The sequence below is a fragment of the Puma concolor genome, chromosome B3 (genome assembly GCF_028749965.1).
Source record: "Puma concolor isolate L17-30 chromosome B3, mPumCon1.1.hap2, whole genome shotgun sequence".
Lineage (NCBI taxonomy): Eukaryota > Metazoa > Chordata > Mammalia > Carnivora > Felidae > Puma > Puma concolor.
This window is the reverse complement of record NC_141672.1, coordinates 131,793,622-131,812,013: the sequence shown is the minus strand read 5'-3', so window position 1 is coordinate 131,812,013 and position 18,392 is coordinate 131,793,622. Positions and strand designations below refer to the sequence as shown.

General features: G+C 47.7%; 2 protein-coding genes across 8 annotated transcripts in view; one reads left to right on the top strand and one right to left on the bottom strand.

Moving 5' to 3' along the window:
* The window catches only part of SYNM (synemin), a 28,633-nt gene extending 20,150 nt beyond the window's left edge, over positions 1–8,483 (top strand). The window contains 3 exon segments of the mRNA XM_086711430.1: positions 1,825–4,575; positions 4,578–6,283; positions 6,319–8,483. Of these exon segments, the coding sequence (XP_086567556.1) occupies positions 1,825–4,575; positions 4,578–5,521 (3,695 nt within the window). The 3' untranslated portion in view covers positions 5,522–6,283; positions 6,319–8,483.
* Positions 8,484–10,503: 2,020 nt separating this feature from the next.
* TTC23 (tetratricopeptide repeat domain 23) overlaps positions 10,504–18,392 on the bottom strand; it is a 105,062-nt gene continuing 97,173 nt past the window's right edge. For 6 of the 7 annotated variants that reach the window (XM_086711434.1, XM_086711433.1, XM_086711436.1 and 3 more), the window contains 2 exons: positions 11,889–11,971; positions 10,504–11,035 (listed from right to left, as the gene is read on the bottom strand). In XM_086711434.1, coding sequence (XP_086567560.1) covers positions 10,936–11,035; positions 11,889–11,971 — 183 coding nt within the window. In that variant the 3' untranslated portion in view covers positions 10,504–10,935. Of the gene's footprint in view, positions 11,036–11,888; positions 11,972–15,053; positions 17,283–18,392 lie in introns of those variants that run through there. The other variant, XM_086711437.1, reaches the window with a different exon arrangement.

The window sequence follows — 18,392 nt, the reverse complement described above, 5'->3', positions numbered from 1 at the left end:
TCCATCTTTATTTTTCAAAAACAGCAGGCAATTCACAGATTTGAAAGGTCACTGATTCAGAACAATAATTTTGGTTTCAGGTGTCTGTGACTGGTAGGAATTGGGTCTTAGACAATATCCAGTAAGTTTACTTACGGATTTTGAGAGTAAGGTTGAAAAAAAGCAAAGATGTTATTCACCAGATTTCAAGGTTTACTTCAGTCACTTAGATTTTTTACGTGAGGCTATTTAAGTCTGAAAGTCCATCACATCACTTAGAAGGGAGAGAGGAGAAAAGGGCTGGGGCCACACTTTGAGGAGAACCACCAGTTCAGGGCCAGGGCTTGCTAATCTTTGACTAGCTGAGTTCTTGGAGCCTAGGGAGAACTCAGCAGGAGGGTTACTGGGGGCCTCTGTTAACTTGTTTCATTCACTGATTGTTTCATCTGGCTTGTTAAAGGATACAGAGACAGTATTTGTAAACTAAATCTATTTTAGCAGTTATGGATTAGGCTAAAAGAAAGTAGCATTAGAATAAAGAGGACCAATTGTGAACTCTTTTAATAGGCTTTGAGTTTCCAGATAGTTGTGTGTCCTGTGTGATATACATGCAGTTAACTGTTCACTGAATAAATGTACGGATGTGTTCTTAGATAGTGAATTTATCAATACTTATGAATACACTTATGTTTCTTTTGTAATATTGTATAGAATAATTCTGGCCACTTGCCCACACTCGGTTGACAGCCTAAAACCAGTCTGTCATCTTCCATATTTCTTGGTGAACCTTAATTAAAGACCAGATGGTTCTTGCAGTTTCCCAGGGATTCATCTTCTGGGGCTTCTCTGTTTAAGATCAGTATATTGACCTGAAAGGAGGAATCTTGGAGAAAATGTCCTGGCCTGGTCTTTCTCTTGTACCCTGAGCTCTGTCCTAAAGAGGCCCCTGGCTTTGGCTGATGTGACGGGGAGATCAAGGGTGGAGAGTGGGCTTTGCTAGGCTCAGCCGGATGGGGTGTGGTGGGCACAAGGGGGCGCTCTCAGGGTGGACGGTGCTCTTGACCACATTCTAACCCACCAGCTGCTATGCCTGAGAGCAGGTACCCACCTGGAGTTTGGACATCCCCGAGGGTAAGCACCCTCTGTGGACCGTCCGGAGCAAAGCAAGAAGCCCAGGATCAGGACATTAAAACAGACCGTAGTGTTGGTGTCTGGTCAGCTTCCTGCTCTGGCTCCCTTTCAAATGGACAGTTTGTAAAGAAAAAAAATAGAAGTATAAAAATAGAAGAAGCCAGGGAGCTTTAGAAAAAGTTAACCTCGTCAATACTTGTTGGCCCAACATGGAAACCAGTGACAAATCAGAGCATATTAAATGGGGGAGAGAGAATGCCAGTTAGCGTGGAGTGATCTTGTACTTTGTAATTATGAAGCTCTCTTCTGCACGGAAATAAGTAAAATAAACTCAGGCTGTCCACAAAGCAGCAATGCATGTTTCCAAACTATCATGGTACTGTGAAATTTAATCCACAGAGACTAGCACCCAGCCTCTCAAATGCACACGCCGAGCTGCGCGAGCTCACGTTTGCTGATGTTTGTGAAGGTGGATGATATTTGAAGATCAGCAAGGAGAGCAAAGTATTGTGCTGTGGCATGCATAGCGCTGCATTTTACTGTAACGGGTTTTTTTTTTAAACTACCAAAATCAATGATTTGGGGGTGGAAAATAGCTCATTTGTAAATGCCCTTTCTGCCATAACAGTTTGTATTTATGATGATGGGATGGGATTTGACCTGTAGTGATGCTTTTAAGATGAGAGAGGTGATGATGACTGTCGTTTTCTGCAGAGTTCAGAAAAACATCCTATCAGTATGCCAGCACGGTGCTGCAGAGGGAAAATGAGCGAAATCTGTTTCCCAGGCGGAAAGCACCTCCGGCCAGCTTCAGCCACAGCCTGGCGCAGCGCTCTCACCTGTCGGCAAAGCCCGGAGCTCGGCCCGCCGTCCCAGGTGCTGCGGGCAGTGGCTTCCTAGGCTCGGGATATTCTTCCCTAACCGCTACCCGGTGGGAGAAAACTGACGGCAAAACTGCCGACTCTCAGGAAAAACCTGCCAACAGCCAAGCCAGCGTCAGAACTTTCTCTCCAGTGCCCGGTCTTTTAAGGGATACTGAGGCTCCAGCGAAAACATTCCCCGAAAGACCGAGAACCGCAGGTACAAAGGCCGCCTCTGCTAATGTAGCCAGAGAGCCCGCCCTTGCCCAAAAGCCCTATCGGGACAATGTGTCGGCAGGTGCTTCCAAAAGCACGCGGTCAAGTGAGAGAACCGTCCTTGTGGAAAAGAAGACGGGGGCTAACGTCACGAGAGAGCAGGAGAGAAACAGGCCAGGTGCCATCCAAACAAAGTGGGAAGAGAAGGTGTTTGATTCCAAAGAGAAGGCTTCAGAGGAGAGGAATCTAAGGTGGGAAGAGCTGACAAAGTTAGATAAAGAAGCAAGAAAAAGAGAAAGCCAGCAAATGAGGGAAAAGGACAGAGGGAAGGAGTCGGCGAAGGAGAAGAGTGTTCGAGAAAGAGAGGTACCGATCAGTCTAGAAGTCTCCCAGGACAGCACACCAGGGGTGGCCCCGAAAGGTTTGCAGACTCCCCTCCAGGGGGATGCTCGTGACGGTGCAGGCAGAGGCATGGAAAAGAGGGAGGCCAGGTTCAGGCTGGACCGCGGCGACACCACCAGCTCCCCGAAGGGTGACTCCACGACTGAAACCATAGCCGAAAACATCGTCTCCAGTATCCTGAAGCAGTTTACCCAGTCTCCTGATACAGAGACATCTGCTAATTCTTTTCCGGACACGAAGGTCACTTACATGGACAGGAAGGAGCTTCCCGGCGACAGGAAAACAAAGACTGAGATAGTCGTGGAGTCGAAACTGACCGAAGAGGTGGATATTTCAGACGAGGCTGGCCTGGACTATCTTCTGAGCAAGGATGTTAAGGAGGTGGACCTGAAAGGAAAATCGGCTGAGCGGATGATAGGAGACATAATCAACCTTGGTCTGAAAGGAAGAGAGGGGAGGGCAAGGGTGGTCAACGTGGAGATCATTGAGGAGCCCGTGAGCTATGTCGCTGGTGAGAAGGCGGATGAGTTTTCTACCCCCTTCGAAGTGGAGGAGGTTGATGATGTGTCTCCGGGCTCCAAGGGGCTGGCTGAGGAGGAAGAAGGTTATGGAGAAACAGACGTCATGTTCTCAGGCAATCAGCATAAAAAGACCAAGCGGCCCCAAGAGAATGTAACTCACGTTGAAGAAGTAATGGAGGCGGGTGACTCAGAGGGAGAGCAGAGTTATTTTGTGTCGACCCCAGATGAGCACCCTGCGGGGCAGGACAGAGACGAGGGCTCGGTGTATGGGCAGATCCACATTGAAGAAGAGTCCACCATCAGGTACTCTTGGCAAGATGAAATCGTGCCAGGGACTCGGAGAAGAATAAAGACAGATGATGGGCTGGGGGAGAAGGTGGTGAAGCCGTCGGACATCTCAGAACCTTCTGCGGAGGAGGAGGTGGGTTATACTCACTGGAAGGAACAAGCTAGAAGTGGTGAATTTCATGCTGAGCCCACAGTCATCGAGAAGGAGATTAAGATACCACCTGAGTTCCACATGTCCATTAAGGGATCCTTCAAGGAGCCCAGACACCAGCTGGTGGAGGTTATCGGGCAGCTGGAAGAGAGCCTTCCGGAGCGCATGAAGGAAGAGCTGTCTGCTCTCACCAGAGAGGGTCAGGGCGGGCCCGAGAACGTTTCAGTCGACGTAAAGAAAGTCCACACCTCCGGGGGTAGGTCCGTGACCTTGGTTGCCGAAGTCAACCTCTCGAGAACCGTGGATGCCGATCAGTTAGACCTGGAGGAGCTGAGCAAAGACGAAGCCAGTGAAATCGAGAAAACCGTGGAGTCAGTGGTACGAGACAGTTTGGCCAGGCGGCACAGCCCGGCGCCTGGAAGCCCAGACGAGACCGCAGAGGAGCCCCCGGCTGCCGGCTTTCACTTCAAGCGCTGGGCCACCCAGGAACTGTACCGCCCTGGCGGTGAGGAGGGCAATGCCAGCCGGGCCTCTCAGGGCACAGAGCAGGTCGCTTCCCCAGGTCCGGTGTCAGCCACGGTAGAAGTCACCAGCCCGAGGGGCTTTGCCCAGTCACACGTGGTAGAGGACGTGAGCCGGTCTGTCAGGCGTGTTAAAGTAGACCCCACTGGGATTTGGAGGACTGAGCAAGTCTCACGAGAAGGACCCACTGCACAAGTGGTGGAGGTAAGTGGGGAAGGGGACCTAAGTCCAGCCCTGAGCTCGCCAGGAGCCACCTGGTCTGTGAGGCACTTCACCCTGAGTCCTGATCAAAGTCAAGTGTCCCAGGAAGTCTTCTTCCAAAGGTCTGTCCCTGCCTTTCGGGAGGCAGGGGGCACAGAAGAGCCTGGCCTGTCCACAGATGTGGACACAGCGGGGAGGCGCAGTGTGTTTGGCTCCGAACAATTTCATGCTGAAAGGGAAATTGCTTTTCAGGGCCCCATTTCTGGGTCGGGGAAGGTTGGCAATTATTTTCAAACAGAAGAGTCAGTACCCAGACTTCTGTAAAGGACCTTCAGGTGGGCCCCAGAGAGGGGTTCGGGGAGCAGATCCAGTTCAGAGCCCCCCTTTCAGACAGAAGGGCGTTGAGTATCAGGGAAGCTTCCGTGAGCACTGAAGAGTGGTCAGGGGACGGCACATCCATTAGGCAGGTCACGGTCTGGGCTCAGCAGCATCAGACCACTGAGCACATAGTTCCCCTGCCCCGGGAATTCAGCCACTCAGAAAGCAGTGCCCATGGAGAGGGCTCGGCAGACGTGAGCCAGGCTGCGCGTAGTTCCACTGTGGGTGGGAGGATCCTGATGACCGGAAAGAGCACCTTCCAAAGTGCCAGTTCCCAGTGGCCTCAGGAGGCCAGTGTGGGAGATGCACGAGGGGCAGAGGAGACACCGGGCATGAGCAGAGCCTTTAGGCACATTTGTCTGGGTCCCGCAGAGACCATAGCCTCTGAACGGGTTGTCTTCCACGAGCCCGTTTCCAAATCGCTTGCACCTGCCGGTTCAGCGGGCTCCCCTGAGCTAGGCGAGTTGGCAGACGGCAGCGGGGTGCTCAGGCTCGTGGCACAGGGCCCCAAAGACTCTCCGTTTACCTTTCAGATGGACATAAGTCACGTGGAGGCGAGCCCCCGCTGGACGCAAGACACCACGGTCTTCTTCCCCGCAGGGACGGAAGCGGCGGCTCATGGTGCCCCTGACCGTGGTGCCTGGAGAGACGGGGGCAGTGGGAATGCCTGGGTGGCCAGCGTGAGCTTTCAGGGCTCTTCCGGGGACGGACACCAGGTCCCCGGGGAACAGGGCAAGGCACAGGCTGAGTTTGACAGGACGGTGCAGCTACAGAGGATGGTAGACCAAAGGTCGGTGATTTCGGATGAAAAGAAAGTTGCCCTCCTCTATCTAGACAATCAGGAGGAGGACAATGAGGGCCACTGGTTTTGATAAGCAAATATTTTGTTTTCAGTGGTGTCTTAGCCGGTAACACAGTAACACACAGAGGCCTTTACTTCTTTGAAGAAGGGAGGCTCAGTCTTTATGAAGACCTCCCCACTTTTCTTACTTTCTCCAAAGAGCGCTCCGGGCGATGTCACTTTACTTTATCATCTGTAAAGGTGTCAAATTAATTCATGCCTTCGAAGGCATTTGAATTTTACTTTTGAGTTGGAACTTTGACACAAATATTTTTTATCTTTTTAGTCTTAAAAGTTCCTTTTTCTGGAGTTTTCTCTCCACTGCTTGAGACAGTTTCGACCAATTTTGCTCCTGGTCACGGAAATGCCTCACATCTGTTTGAAGTTATAATCAACTCTCTATAGGGAAAATGCCTAAACGGTAACAGTATAGTAAGATGCCTATATGATAACAAGATTAAAGTAATATATTTAAGAGTACATTTTATTTGCATGTGCTAATATGAAATAATCAACTAACATTTAAAAGGAAAAATGCGTACATTTGTCACTTTTCCAAGTCTTCTCAAAAAGAAATCCTAGGAAAGAAGCAGATTGCTTCCATAAAAGATAAAAGTGAAAAAAAAAAAACCTAAATGGTTCTAAATTTAGGAAAAAGTTAAGTTCACTTTGAGACTTGAATGAATTGCTTTCTATGTGCAGAACTCCAAAAAATATATAGTATTTTTGTTTATGGAGAGGCCAGCTTCAGCCCATTTGATATTCCAAGTCCACACGCTTGCTATGTTCGTGTGTTCTTAGAAGTTCTTAGAGCTTCTTAGTTCTAAGAAGTTCTTAGAAGCCCACCCTGGGCTTGTGTGTAGGGAAAGTGACTGTTGGGAATGGGTTATTGTATTTCCTTTCTCACAGCACTGGGTTGTTAAGTAGCATACAGTCTAAGTATTCTTGTTTGTTACAACCTAAGTTCTGGAGTAGCCAGCTCCCGCCAGAGTGTTAAGCTTCTCCACACCTTAACCCTTAGCCCTTAGCCCTGTCTACACATTTAATTTTACTGGCGGGAGGCAGACCCCGAAGACAGTAAAGAGAATGCTGATGATGCTCAAGCTAGAGCCTGGCTTGCCAGATGATCCTGTGCCGTGACATTGGAAGCACAGGGTGGACTGTGCCTCCCAGAGAAGGCCTTGCAACGCACCGCTAAAGGGACCGAAGTCTGGGTGATGCAAAATGACAACCAACCTCGAGGACGTTTTTGCATTTTTTTTTTTTAACGTTTATTTATTTTTGAGACAGAGACAGGGCATGAACAGGGGAGGGGCAGAGAGAGAGGGAGACACAGAATCTGAAACAGGCTCCAGGCTCCGAGCTGTCAGCACAGAGCCCAACACGGGGCTCGAACTCACGGACCGTGAGATCATGACCTGAGCCGAAGTCGGACGCTTAACCGACCAAGCCACCCAGGCGCCCCCGTTTTTGCATTTTCAACAGAAATCATTACAGCTGGGGTGTTTTGCCCAGGGAAGAGAATACTAATGTTACATAGGATAAGATGTTTTGTGGGAGGGACTGGGTGCCTCTCCTGCTGCCCAGCACCCAGGAGGGGCCCTGGAGGAAGGCAAAGGCCCCACCCTCGCGGGCCACGGGATGCCGACGTGCAGGTACACACCGTGAAGTTGAAGGTACTAGAAAGAGTGAGTGTGCTTTACTGGGTTTGTTTTATTTTACATAAGGGTATTGCTTTTAAGGCTTCGTCTTTAAAGGTAGCGGCACACAGAAATTACCTCTCCAGCAGCACAGTATTATTTTAATCCAAACTAGTTGCTTGCACATAACATTGTTTAAACTGTACTTCCGGTAACAAAGAATCCTAGAGCTGCCAGTAGGACACTGAGGAATAGTGATTGGAGGTAATGCCATCCTCTAGTGGGTTATGATGTTGGGGGTGGTGGTTATGGCATGAGGGTCTTCCCTCGGTGGGGGGAGGGGGGGATGTCACACAGTGGCCCTCAGCTCCTAGAAATGGCTACAGCAGGTAGTTTAGGGAGAGTGCATTTTCTTAATAAGTGGAGGAGAAATGCAGCCAAGCTTTCAGGATGATCCATTTTACAAACACTGTGAATCGGGGTATAGAAAAAGTTGAACTGCAAGTCTAAACCTTTGTTATCTTCCAAATGAACTAGTAATTGTCACAGACTGGTACAGAGGTGATGGCTTGGCAAACAAAGCCTTCTTGTTTCTCATATAGTCAAAGATGGGCGATTTTATGTTAGCTGTAATTGGTAATGGTATTTGTAGAAGTGATTTATTGGTCAAGGTGACAGCCTACTGTTTTGATGGCGACACAGACTGAGGATGGGGAGTCTGTTATGTGAGTCTGAGTGGGCTTACTTTAATGTCCCTCTCCTGCCTTGTGATCTTGTAAATGAGTGCTAACGGGGACAGATTATTAATATCATGACCCACCTCTCTTTGGAAAATATCTTAGGTCTTAATTTATATTTCCATGTTAGAACACATGTCTTCAAGAAGCATCCTGCCAAAAGTACTTACCAATATGGACTCCTGAGCTGTCTTTGGTTACTCAGTCTCTGGATCACCCAGGAGCAGGCATGCCCTCCACACTGTGAAGGTCGCCTGAAAGTTCTGTGTCCTTTAAAACCAGTCGCTCTGGAGACCATAGAAATCAACTTTGTGGGTTGGGACAGAACCAATTTTTGCTGTTGTATAGACAAAACAGTATTAATGGAATGTTTTTCACCTTCCCACTGGTTGTTTTGATATCATTTGTTTCAAATGTATATTTAGAATGGAATCACTTACAAAGCTCATCTTTCTAAGCTCCTGTTCCCTACGAAGGGAAATGTCACAAGAATGTATAAAAATAAAAATCTAAGGAAAAAAAAACCTCCACATTGTTCCTAAAGAGAATGAATGTTTTCCAGTAGGTGTTTTTGTGGTTTCTATTTAAGCTCTAATTAAAGCATCTATGTGTTTTACATGCATGATTTTTTTTTTTTTAATGGTGGCACGGAATCACTGGGGAGAATATGTATGGAAAGTTCTGGCTCTTTACCCAAATCAGAACTTGATACTGTTAACACAAAACTACAAAGCGTAGCAGACAGAGCAAAAACCAGCTGGCTCATATTCAAATATAGACTGGAAGGCTAGTGTCAGTAGGGTGACCAGCCATCCTGTTTTGCCTGGGATGGAGGGGTCCCCCGGGACACGGTTTCAGTGCTAAAACCAGGACCGTCCTCGGCACACCAAAATGGTTACTTTGAGTGCAAATCGGAGTGGTTAGTTAATCCTGGCTGTTTCTTAGGTGCTTGAAAAACTTGCAGTAGAATGAGACAAAGGAATAGTTATTAGGTACCCTTACCTGTCTAACTTTTTATCACCCCCTCCCCATGAATATCTATAGTCTTCCTCTCGTGTTGAAGTTCACACATTTAATAGATGGGAGACATTTGGGTGGGACATTCCTATATTCATTCTTTCCTTGGGGTGGGGTTTAAATTTTTTAAAATATATTTTAGTTTCTGTGATTGCAAGATACTATTCTCCAAGAAAGAGAGGAAGAAGTAACCTCAGAATTCACTTTTTTCCCCCAAAGCCTAGCATGGCTGTCTGCTCAGGCTGCTATGACAGCGTACTGCAGCCTGGGAGGCTTTAACCACGGACATTTCTCTCTCCCAGTTCTGGAGGCTGGAAGTGAAGGATCAAGATGCTGGTAGATTCGACGCCCGGTTGCGGCTCTCTGCCTGGTTTGCAGACGGTCTTCTTGCTGCGACCTAACGTGGTGGAGAGAGCGATCTTCTGTCTCGTGTCTCTTCTGATCAGGGCACTAATCCCATTCACGGGGCTCTCGTCTCCCAGAGGCCCCACCTCCTAATACATTCACACTGGGGATTAGGGCTTCGTGAATTTTGGAGGTACACACACATTCAGTCCCTGGCAGACTCCAACGTGGTAAATATTTAAAATACTTTTTCTATCCATGTCGGAACCTGTGTCTTCCGACTAGATGGGATACCCGGTGAGTAGCGACTGTGTCTCAGGCCTCCAGCTTGCACATGGCCTTCATCCCACCTGGGATGAGTGGGTACGAGTGGGGGTGGCCTGTGTGGTCAGCTGCCATAGCTTCCAAGGGGGACAAGGGACCTTGCCTCTCTCTCTCCACCCTGCACAAATGGAACCAGAGCACCTACTGGGCACTGGAGTAGAAGGGGCCCGTGCTGTGTCCTGCTGGCATCTTAGCACCAGCCTACAGCCTTGCTGGGCCTCGGCTCGTGGGATGAGGGTGGGAAGGAGAAGGAACAATGCTGCCCACAGCCCATCCCGCCCACTGTGTACTCTCCCTCCTTCCGGTACCCAGTCTCCTGTGGACACCATGGAGAAAGGTGCTCAAAACTTCCCACTCTGCTCTTTCCTTCTCAAGGGGCAATGGCCTCCCCCGCAGGAGACTGAAGACCACTGTGGACGTGAGTGCTCGTCCGCTCCACCCTCCCTACCTCACATGCTGAACCCGGGGAAATAGCTGGGAGAGCAGGGGGCCAAGGGCTGTGCCGACTCCAAAAAGAACCTCCAGAGGGCAGCCATGTTTCTCCTGCCTGGAGTAGAGGCCCTCTCCTGCAGCCCTTCCCCGCTGGCCTCACCCCTACTCCTCTGTCTTCATTCCCTTACACCCGCCTCCCCTGACCTCCAGCCCGTTTACTCCCATTACTCCCTGCCCTGCTGTACTGGGCTCTTTCCCTCTGTTACCAACTCGTTCTACCACTTTATGTTTAGTAATTAGCATCCATGTTGGCTGGCAAGGTCTGAGAGGATGGGGACAGTGTGTCCTGTTTACTGTCAGGTCCCCAGTTCGTAGCACTGGCCTGGTGCACGCAGGGTGCTCAGCCACGTTCAGTGGCTGTAGGAGTAAAGAGAAGCTTCCTCGAATCCCTCTCTAGGCTCCAGGAACTCTGAGGCAGCCTGCATTTGAAAAACATACCAACCCCAGCACCTCCAAGATTCTTAGCATTTTATGCTGCATCCCTATTATCTTCCTACAAGAAAGAATGGGCTTTGGCCAGCATTTGCTCTCAGACTCCAGATCTATGTGAGGGGCATTCATAGGTACGGCCAGATGTTGGGTCCACTTCCATACACAGGAAGTTTGAAACTTTTGAAGAGAAGCCTTTCAGCCACAGTCGTGCTGCTGGGTAGAAAGTTTTGCTGCAAGGGAAACCACTTGGACGGTGAAAAAGAAATCTGCTTTACAGAAGCACCAGATCACCCTGGAGGGCATCCGCTGTCAAAACGCGACATCTCTGTTGCATGCTGGAGCAAACAGCCCGGAAAAATCTGTCGACTCCCATCTTCTAGTCGGAGAGGTTTATACTGCACCCCAAATGTCAGCACCCGGGCCCGACCCAAGCTTTCTTTGGGGGAGGGGTGGGGCTCTCAGTCCGCTGCGCTGGGCTGCACCTTCCCCGGCACGCCGGTGAAGAAGGCCGGTTTGGCTTTCGGGGCCTGCCGGGTCTTCGCGGCCACCTCGGGGGCCCTGCAAACAGGCAGAAAGTGGGGTGAGCGTGCTGCCCCCGGACCACTGTTGCTCTGAAGAGAAGCCCAGGGGCTGCTGAGCTAACAGCTGGCGAAGGAGTCTGGGGAGGGAAGGCCAAGGAGAAGAGAATCCTGGCACAGCAACCTAAATCCCAAGGTTTTTTTCTCCCGTGTTCTAATTCCTTGCGACCATTTTCTCCCTGAGCTGAGAGGGTCAACCCTTAGCTGGCTCAGCAAGCAGATCACAAGCACAAAGGTTGGGCTGGAGGCCCTGGCGGGCTCAGCGTTCAACGTTGCCTCCGGTCGGGCCGGCGGCTCTGAGAGAGCGCCCCCTGCCGGCTGTCTCCTCGCCTTCGGTGCTTCCATGATCCTTCCTTGGCGGTCAGCCCACAGGCTCTGGGCCACACTGGCTCTGTGAGGGGCGGCTTCTCCACAGCAGGGAGTGGAAAGACCTGGGGCCAGCCTTCAAGGTGAAGTCAGAGGGCTCTCAGGCCGCCGTCCTGACAGGCACGCTGAAAGCAAAGGGAAGCCAAAGGCAGGCCTCCAGCAGGCCACGCCAGGGCACTGTGCCCTCGCCTGCCAGCAGGGGAGGTGACCCGCAGGCCCTGGTCTGCAGGAGGGAGAGTCCCAGTGTGTTTCTGCCATTATTCAAGAGCCAATCTTTTCTTAGTATCTGGGCAAGGGGGATATTTGACAGCTGGGCTTTCAAAGGAATCACTGGTGTTGCATAGTTTATGAGTTATGGGAAGTCAGTTAGTAAAACTTTCCATGGAAAGTTCCACAGAACCTTACAGAACCAGCTTCCTCTGAGATCTGAATGGCAAAGGAAACAGTGCAAGGGGAAGCCAACTCACTTGGACAGGACGTCCACTGTCTGCTGGGTGGCCAGAGTCCTTTTGTCCTGTGCTCCATATAAGAGGGTCTGAATCTGAAGACACTGCAGAACACCAAGTAGTAATCATGAGGTTATAAAAATGTCACTGAGAGCATTTCGCAGGAAAATGAAGTCTCCCTTGAATGAAATAAAGCATACTTCATCCACAGGCCCATGCTTGACAGAACTGGTGCATTCTCAGGGTTTCTCAGGGACAGATTGGCCTTCAATTTGGATGCTCTGAGGGATCCAGGAAACAAATGCAAAGTTTTAACACTATTTTACACAACTCCCTATGATGAGCTATATGCAAACTAGAAGCATAGGGGCACCTGGGTGGCTCAGTCGGTGGAGCATCCAACTCTTGATCCCAGCTCAGGTCATGATCTCCCGGTGCATGAGCTCGAGCCCCACATCGGGCTCTTCGCTGACCGCTTGGAGGCTGCCTGGGATTCTCACTCTTCCTCTCTCTGCTCCTCTCCCCCAACTCCTCTCTTTCTCTCTCAAAATAAATAAACATTAAGGGGCAGGCCCCTAGGTGGCTCAGTCTATCAAGCGTCCTACTTTGGCTCAGGTAATGATTTCATGGCTCTAGAGTTCGAGCCATGTGTCAGGCTCTGGGCTGACAGCTCAGAGCCTGGAGCCTGTTTCGGATTCTGTCTCTGTCTCTCTCTGCCCCTACCTCCCCCCCACCCTGCTCACACTCTCTCTCTCTTAAATATCGGTAAACATTTAAAAAATTTAAAAAAAAAAATCCCTGACTCTCCCCTTTTGGGTAGGCAGGTTTAAAAATTTCTTAAAAAGTAGCATTTTTAGAAAATAAAGGCAAGAACATTGGTATTGACCAGGGATGGTCTCTAGTTTCGGTTTTTAAATGAGCCTTGCTCAGAAAGGTTTTTAAATTTTTTTGTTTGCTTTTTGTTTTACTTTGTTTTTTGGTAAAAACATGCTCTATCTTATATGGGCTTTCTATATTCATTACTACACAGTAACTTCTTAGGAATTAATTTACTTAGGACTTCAATATTGAACTTATGTATTATCCAGGGCTAGCTTTGGCTTGATTTCTCCCTTCTGCTTACTGAGCTACCATTTGGTTACTTGTACCAGACCAGGGTAAACTCAAGGAAAGAATAAAGATGCAAGTTGTGCCCCCAAATGGCCGAAATGATTCTTAAAATAGAATGAGGTGGAGGCACTTGCTTTACTGTATATCAGTACCTTTTATAAAACTGTAGTAATTAGGACAGTGGGGTTTTCATCCAGGGATAAAGAAAGAGGTCAGTAGAACATGGCAGAGAGTCCACTACTTGATAGATGACAGAAGTGGCCCTGAAGGGTCTAGGGGAAAGAGCTGAACTAGTTGGTAAATGGAACTGGGGTCCTGGGCTTTCCAAATGGGAGAAAATGGGTCCCTATCCCATACCAAACACAAAAATCAATCCTAGACAGACGGAGGAACTAAATGTGAAACGAAAACTTGGAACTTTTAGATGAAAATAGCAGAGGTTTATCTTTATCAGCTTGCAATAGGGAAGTATTTCTTAGACAAGATCCAGGCAAATCAAAAGTAAAAGACTGATAAGATTTAACTGTATTAAAATTCAAAACATCTATGCACCAAAATTCACCTTAAATAAAGTACAAGGAGGGAAAGTATAAAGTACAATAAGGGAAAATATTTGCACAATACCGAGAGTGGATTAGGACTAAGGACGCATAAAGAACAAACTACCAATAGAAAATAATCAAAAGATATTATTCAAAGAAGTTGAAAACTAAGAGGCTGATAAACACACCTAAGTTCACTAGTAATCAGAAATGCAAACTAAAACTTCAAGGGCGTTGTTCCTTTGCTCTTAAACTGCAAAAATTATAGTCTGATAATGATAATACCAAGCTTTATCACAGGTGTTAAGCAAAAAGTACTCTTTTATATATTGATAGTGGATGTTGAAATTGGTACCACTTTAAAAAAAATTTTTTTTTCAACGTTTATTTTATTTTTGTGACAGAGAGAGAGAGAGCATGAACGGGGGAGGGGCAGAGAGAGAGGGAGACACAGAATCGGAAACAGGCTCCAGGCTCTGAGCCATCAGCCCAGAGCCTGACGCGGGGCTCGAACTCACGGACCGCGAGATCGTGACCTGGCTGAAGTCGGACGCTTAACCGACTGCGCCATCCAGGCGCCCCTAAATTGGTACCACTTTTAGAACAATCTGGCAATATTTAGTAATGGATAGGTACATGCACGATACACAAATTTTTGATGTGCATATAGCCACATAGATGAATCTCATGATTATAGAGAGGAAAAAACAAATTGCAGTTGAATGCATTATATATATTATTATATATTACATATTATTAAAATACATATTCCATTTAATTTATATGAAGCTTAAGAAGCATGTATAACAAGTTTGCAAAATAACTTTAGTAAATTAATTTAGTAAATAGTAAAATAGTAAAGACATAGTAAAATAATTACGACAACGTGGGAATGATACCAAATTCAGGATAGCAGTTATCCGGAGGTGGGGTGGGGAAGGCTAGTAGTGGGGACTTCAACTGTACAGACCCATACATGTTTTATTGCTTATATTGAACAGTGAACTCAAAGGTGTTGGTTACATTCTTCATGCTTTTCTGCATATCTGAAATACTTTACATTTTTATAATATTGAATTGGTTGTTCTACACGGTAACAGCTTGAGTCAAAAAAAGTCTGAGGCTTTGGGGACTTTGTACTGAAGACTGTTTATTCGTTCTGATCTGCCAACCATTTTTAGGTCTTCAGGAAAATTAAAATGCAGGCAGCCAACATGCTTTGTCTTTAAAAGATGTGGAAAATATCAAAACCGACTGAATGTTTGGTTCAATCTGAGGAATTGAAAATGTGGCTCTGGAATCTGAGAGTGTGGTTGTCTTCTGGAGGAAAGAGGTATTATTAGACGAAGATAGGACGGGGTTTTGGGGTTTTTTTGTTGTTTTTTGTTTTTGTTTTGAAACAACAGACCTTCACTCTTTGTTGAATTATGTAACACCAAGGAAGTAGCAAACTTGTTCTGTCATTCCATTTAGCATATAATCCAAATGCTCCAAAATCCCACCCCCTCCACCCAAATAAGCCACAGGCTTTCGGAATCCGCACTGGGGGACCTGGCCTGGCCTGCTGCTCTTTCCATGGGTTTGGGCCAGCTCTGCTTTAATCCACGGATAAACTGCTGTGAACTTGGGAAACTTAAGGAACTCTGAGAAAGTTCTGTGTTGCTTTTGGGGACAGGTTTCCAACATCCAGGACACTTGATGTAAACTCTTCCCGCCCTCCTCTCCCACGTGGCTCCCAGCTGCTGGAAGCCTGGGGGCGTCTCCAGGCAGGGTCCAGCAAGGGAGGTGCTCAGGCAGGGACAGAAAACAGGAAGCAAGCAGGCTTTCCCCTCATTCATGCTTGGCAGTGAGAGGCCGCTGTCCAGGGCTAACGTTCTTGCCAGGACAGACTTCATTTTCCCCTACATGGCCAGAAATACCTTAACTCCGTGTGAAAGATCAGGTCTCATTTTAAACTCATCTGCCTTCTCTGTTTACATATCTACGAGTACCTCCCTTGCAGCTCATTTTGAGATGAGCTGATGTCTCGGTGTTAGTTCATTCACTGAGACATTAGCATTTTACTGACATTATAATCATTATTTGAGATGGTCTGAGGTCTCGGTTTACCCTGCCTTAACAGAGGGCCTCCGAAATCCAGAACTCAGGAGGGATATTCATCCTACCCTTTGGGTTACTGAAGCTTCTCTCTGGCCCCTCATTCTCTAGGGAAAAACATACTATTAGCTAACTTTTTCAGACTTCTAGGTACAAGGACAGGGCAATTGACGGTGCTTATACCAATTCTCACTGGTTCTACTAACCACCTCCATTCCAGACCTTGTGTGCTGGTCATTGTCCCTGGGGAAAATGTGTGTAGGGAGACTGGAGGTAGGAGAGAAGGTCATAATCAATAATCAAGCCCAGAGAGAGGTCAGCCCATCCCCATCCCTACTCCCTAGACCCTGGCAGTCAAGATTCTTCTCTTCCTGGCATTAATAGATTTTGTTTTTTTTTAAGGCTACTTATCCTCCTTAAGGAGATTTGCCCCCAGTTCTAGCTGAAGCGAGAAGAGATGTAAAGGGATGCCAACTAGGAGAGGGAAATGGGTCCTCAGCCCCTACCTAATCTCCTTTAGATGACAGTGCCCAGGGACACCATACCAGGCACCACATCAGGAAAGAATGGTTCACCTACTAGCTGGAATAGTTTTCAAGAGCTACCTTTTTAAAATAGTGAGGGGCGCCCGGGTGCCTCAGTCAGTTAAGCGTTCGACTTCAGCTCAGGTCATGATCTCACAGTTTGTGGGTTCGAGCCTGGCGTCAGCTCTGTGCTGACAGCTCAGAGCCAGGAGCCCGATTCAGAAAATTTTAAATAGTGAAATAACCCCCTTACTGACCTTACTAGGAAATGTTTTACATAGCTGTGTATTTACCTAAGAAACATAAATTGAATTTTTCAGTGCTCTACTGCTCTTAGCTAAATTTGCTTAAGCATTTTTGTGTGAAACAGGTTATTTCGATTCTTTTGTTAAAAATATGGACACTGTCAGAGACAAAGTCAATAAATGTTATTTGAACCTACTGGGAGCCCGGCATTTTAAACAACTCTCTGAACTAAGTGAAGAATCCCAAATCCCGGTGGTGGAATATTCTATAGCATAAATAAAAGGTATTTTGTGCTCTCCAGATTCTTCTTCCAAGGCCAGTGCACTCGTATTTGAAACCAGCCTGTACAGAGTGCTTCTTATTTTTCTCTAAGTGAACAAAAACCCTGGAATTTCCAGGATCCAGATGAATTTTGGGGAACTGTTATATTGCTGTTACGCTCTTTGATTTTATCTGCAGGGGTTGGGAGAAGTCATTTGTGTTTCTATTATTCCTTAAATACCAAACAAGAAGCTTTCCACCCCCTGCAGAAAGACAAGAGGTAGCACCCGCTTCCACACTGGCCTGCAAGCTGTCCCCAGAGGGGCCACATTTGTGTTGCTCGCCTTCGTGCCCCAGGTTCTGGAACATTCCTTGGCACGTGAGTAGGGGCGATATTTGCTAGATGAATGAACGATCAAACAAGAGGACAAACAGTTCAACTGAGGAAGTTCTTATACGGAGCCTGAAGACACGGTTGGACCACAGGGCTCCAGGGATCTGTCAGCAACTGACACCTCTGGTAAGGACGCTTTGTGGTGGGTGCCATGTCACGAAGCCTCGCCCTCAAAATCCAGGCAGGTTCGGTAGTCGCAAGAGTGCTGCTCGCTGTGCACTGTTTCCCTTAGCAGTCATTCCTAAAGCCAGGGCAAGTTACGACACGACTGTAAGCACCTGATGTGAAACTGAAAACTTATTTTTGACATGACTGAGTTTTGCAAGCTAGGTTTCTGAGGGGCCTGGGAGGCAAGGCAGCTGGGACAGGAGCCACCAGTTGGTGTCTTCCTAGCTCTGGCCTACCCATGTGCCCGAGAACTCACACCCTTCCCAGTGTGGCTGCAGGGGTGGCCCGGGGACAGCTGCGGGGTAGAGGTTCACTGACTCCGTGTACTTTGGCTTTAGAAAACCACGACAGGGGTACCTGGGTGGCTCGGTCAGCTAAGTTTCTGACTCTGCATTTTAGCTCAGGTCATGATCTCACAGTTTGTGAGTTTGAGCCTCGTGTCAGGCTCTGTGCTATTAGCTTGGGATTCTCTCTCTCTCCCCACCCCTCTCAAAAAATAAATAAAACATTAAAAAAAGAAAGAAAGAAAGAAAGAAAGAAAGAAAGAAAGAAAGAAAGAAAGAAAGAAAGAAAACCATGACAGCTATATCCCCCAAAAGAAGCATATTTTCCGGTTTGGGCAGGAATCTCTGAAAACCTGCAGTCATTACTCAAGGCCATTTATTTGCATGGCCGGTACCTCTGAAGAACTGGATTGGGGTGCCTTAGCCCTCCCTTCACCCATCAACCCCCCGCCCCCCAGGCTTCAGTCCTGGAATTGGACCATAATTCCTATCAGGGAATTTCAGACAATGGATGTGCTGACGGGATAAATCCTACTTATTCACAGAGGCCATGTGGCAAAGGCCTGTCTCTAAAGAGCCACCTCAGTGGCAAGGCCACAGGGCTCGATGATGGAAAACTGACAAAGACAGACTTTCATGCCTGGTAAGGGTCATGCCAAGCTCGTCGTGCTAGTCCAAGTATTTTGTCTTTATGGGGAATGAAAAACAAAGCCACAGAAAGGTAAGATTTTTAACAACGACTCTAATTCTCACAACCTAAAACCACTACTCTTCTTTTACACATTATCTGATGCGACAGCATGTCCGTGGCGGAGAAGCTACCCTGATGCTCATGAACTGTGGCTCTGTTTACACGTCAATTCTCAAGGCTGGCGCCAAGAAAAAAAAGATGTCAGGAA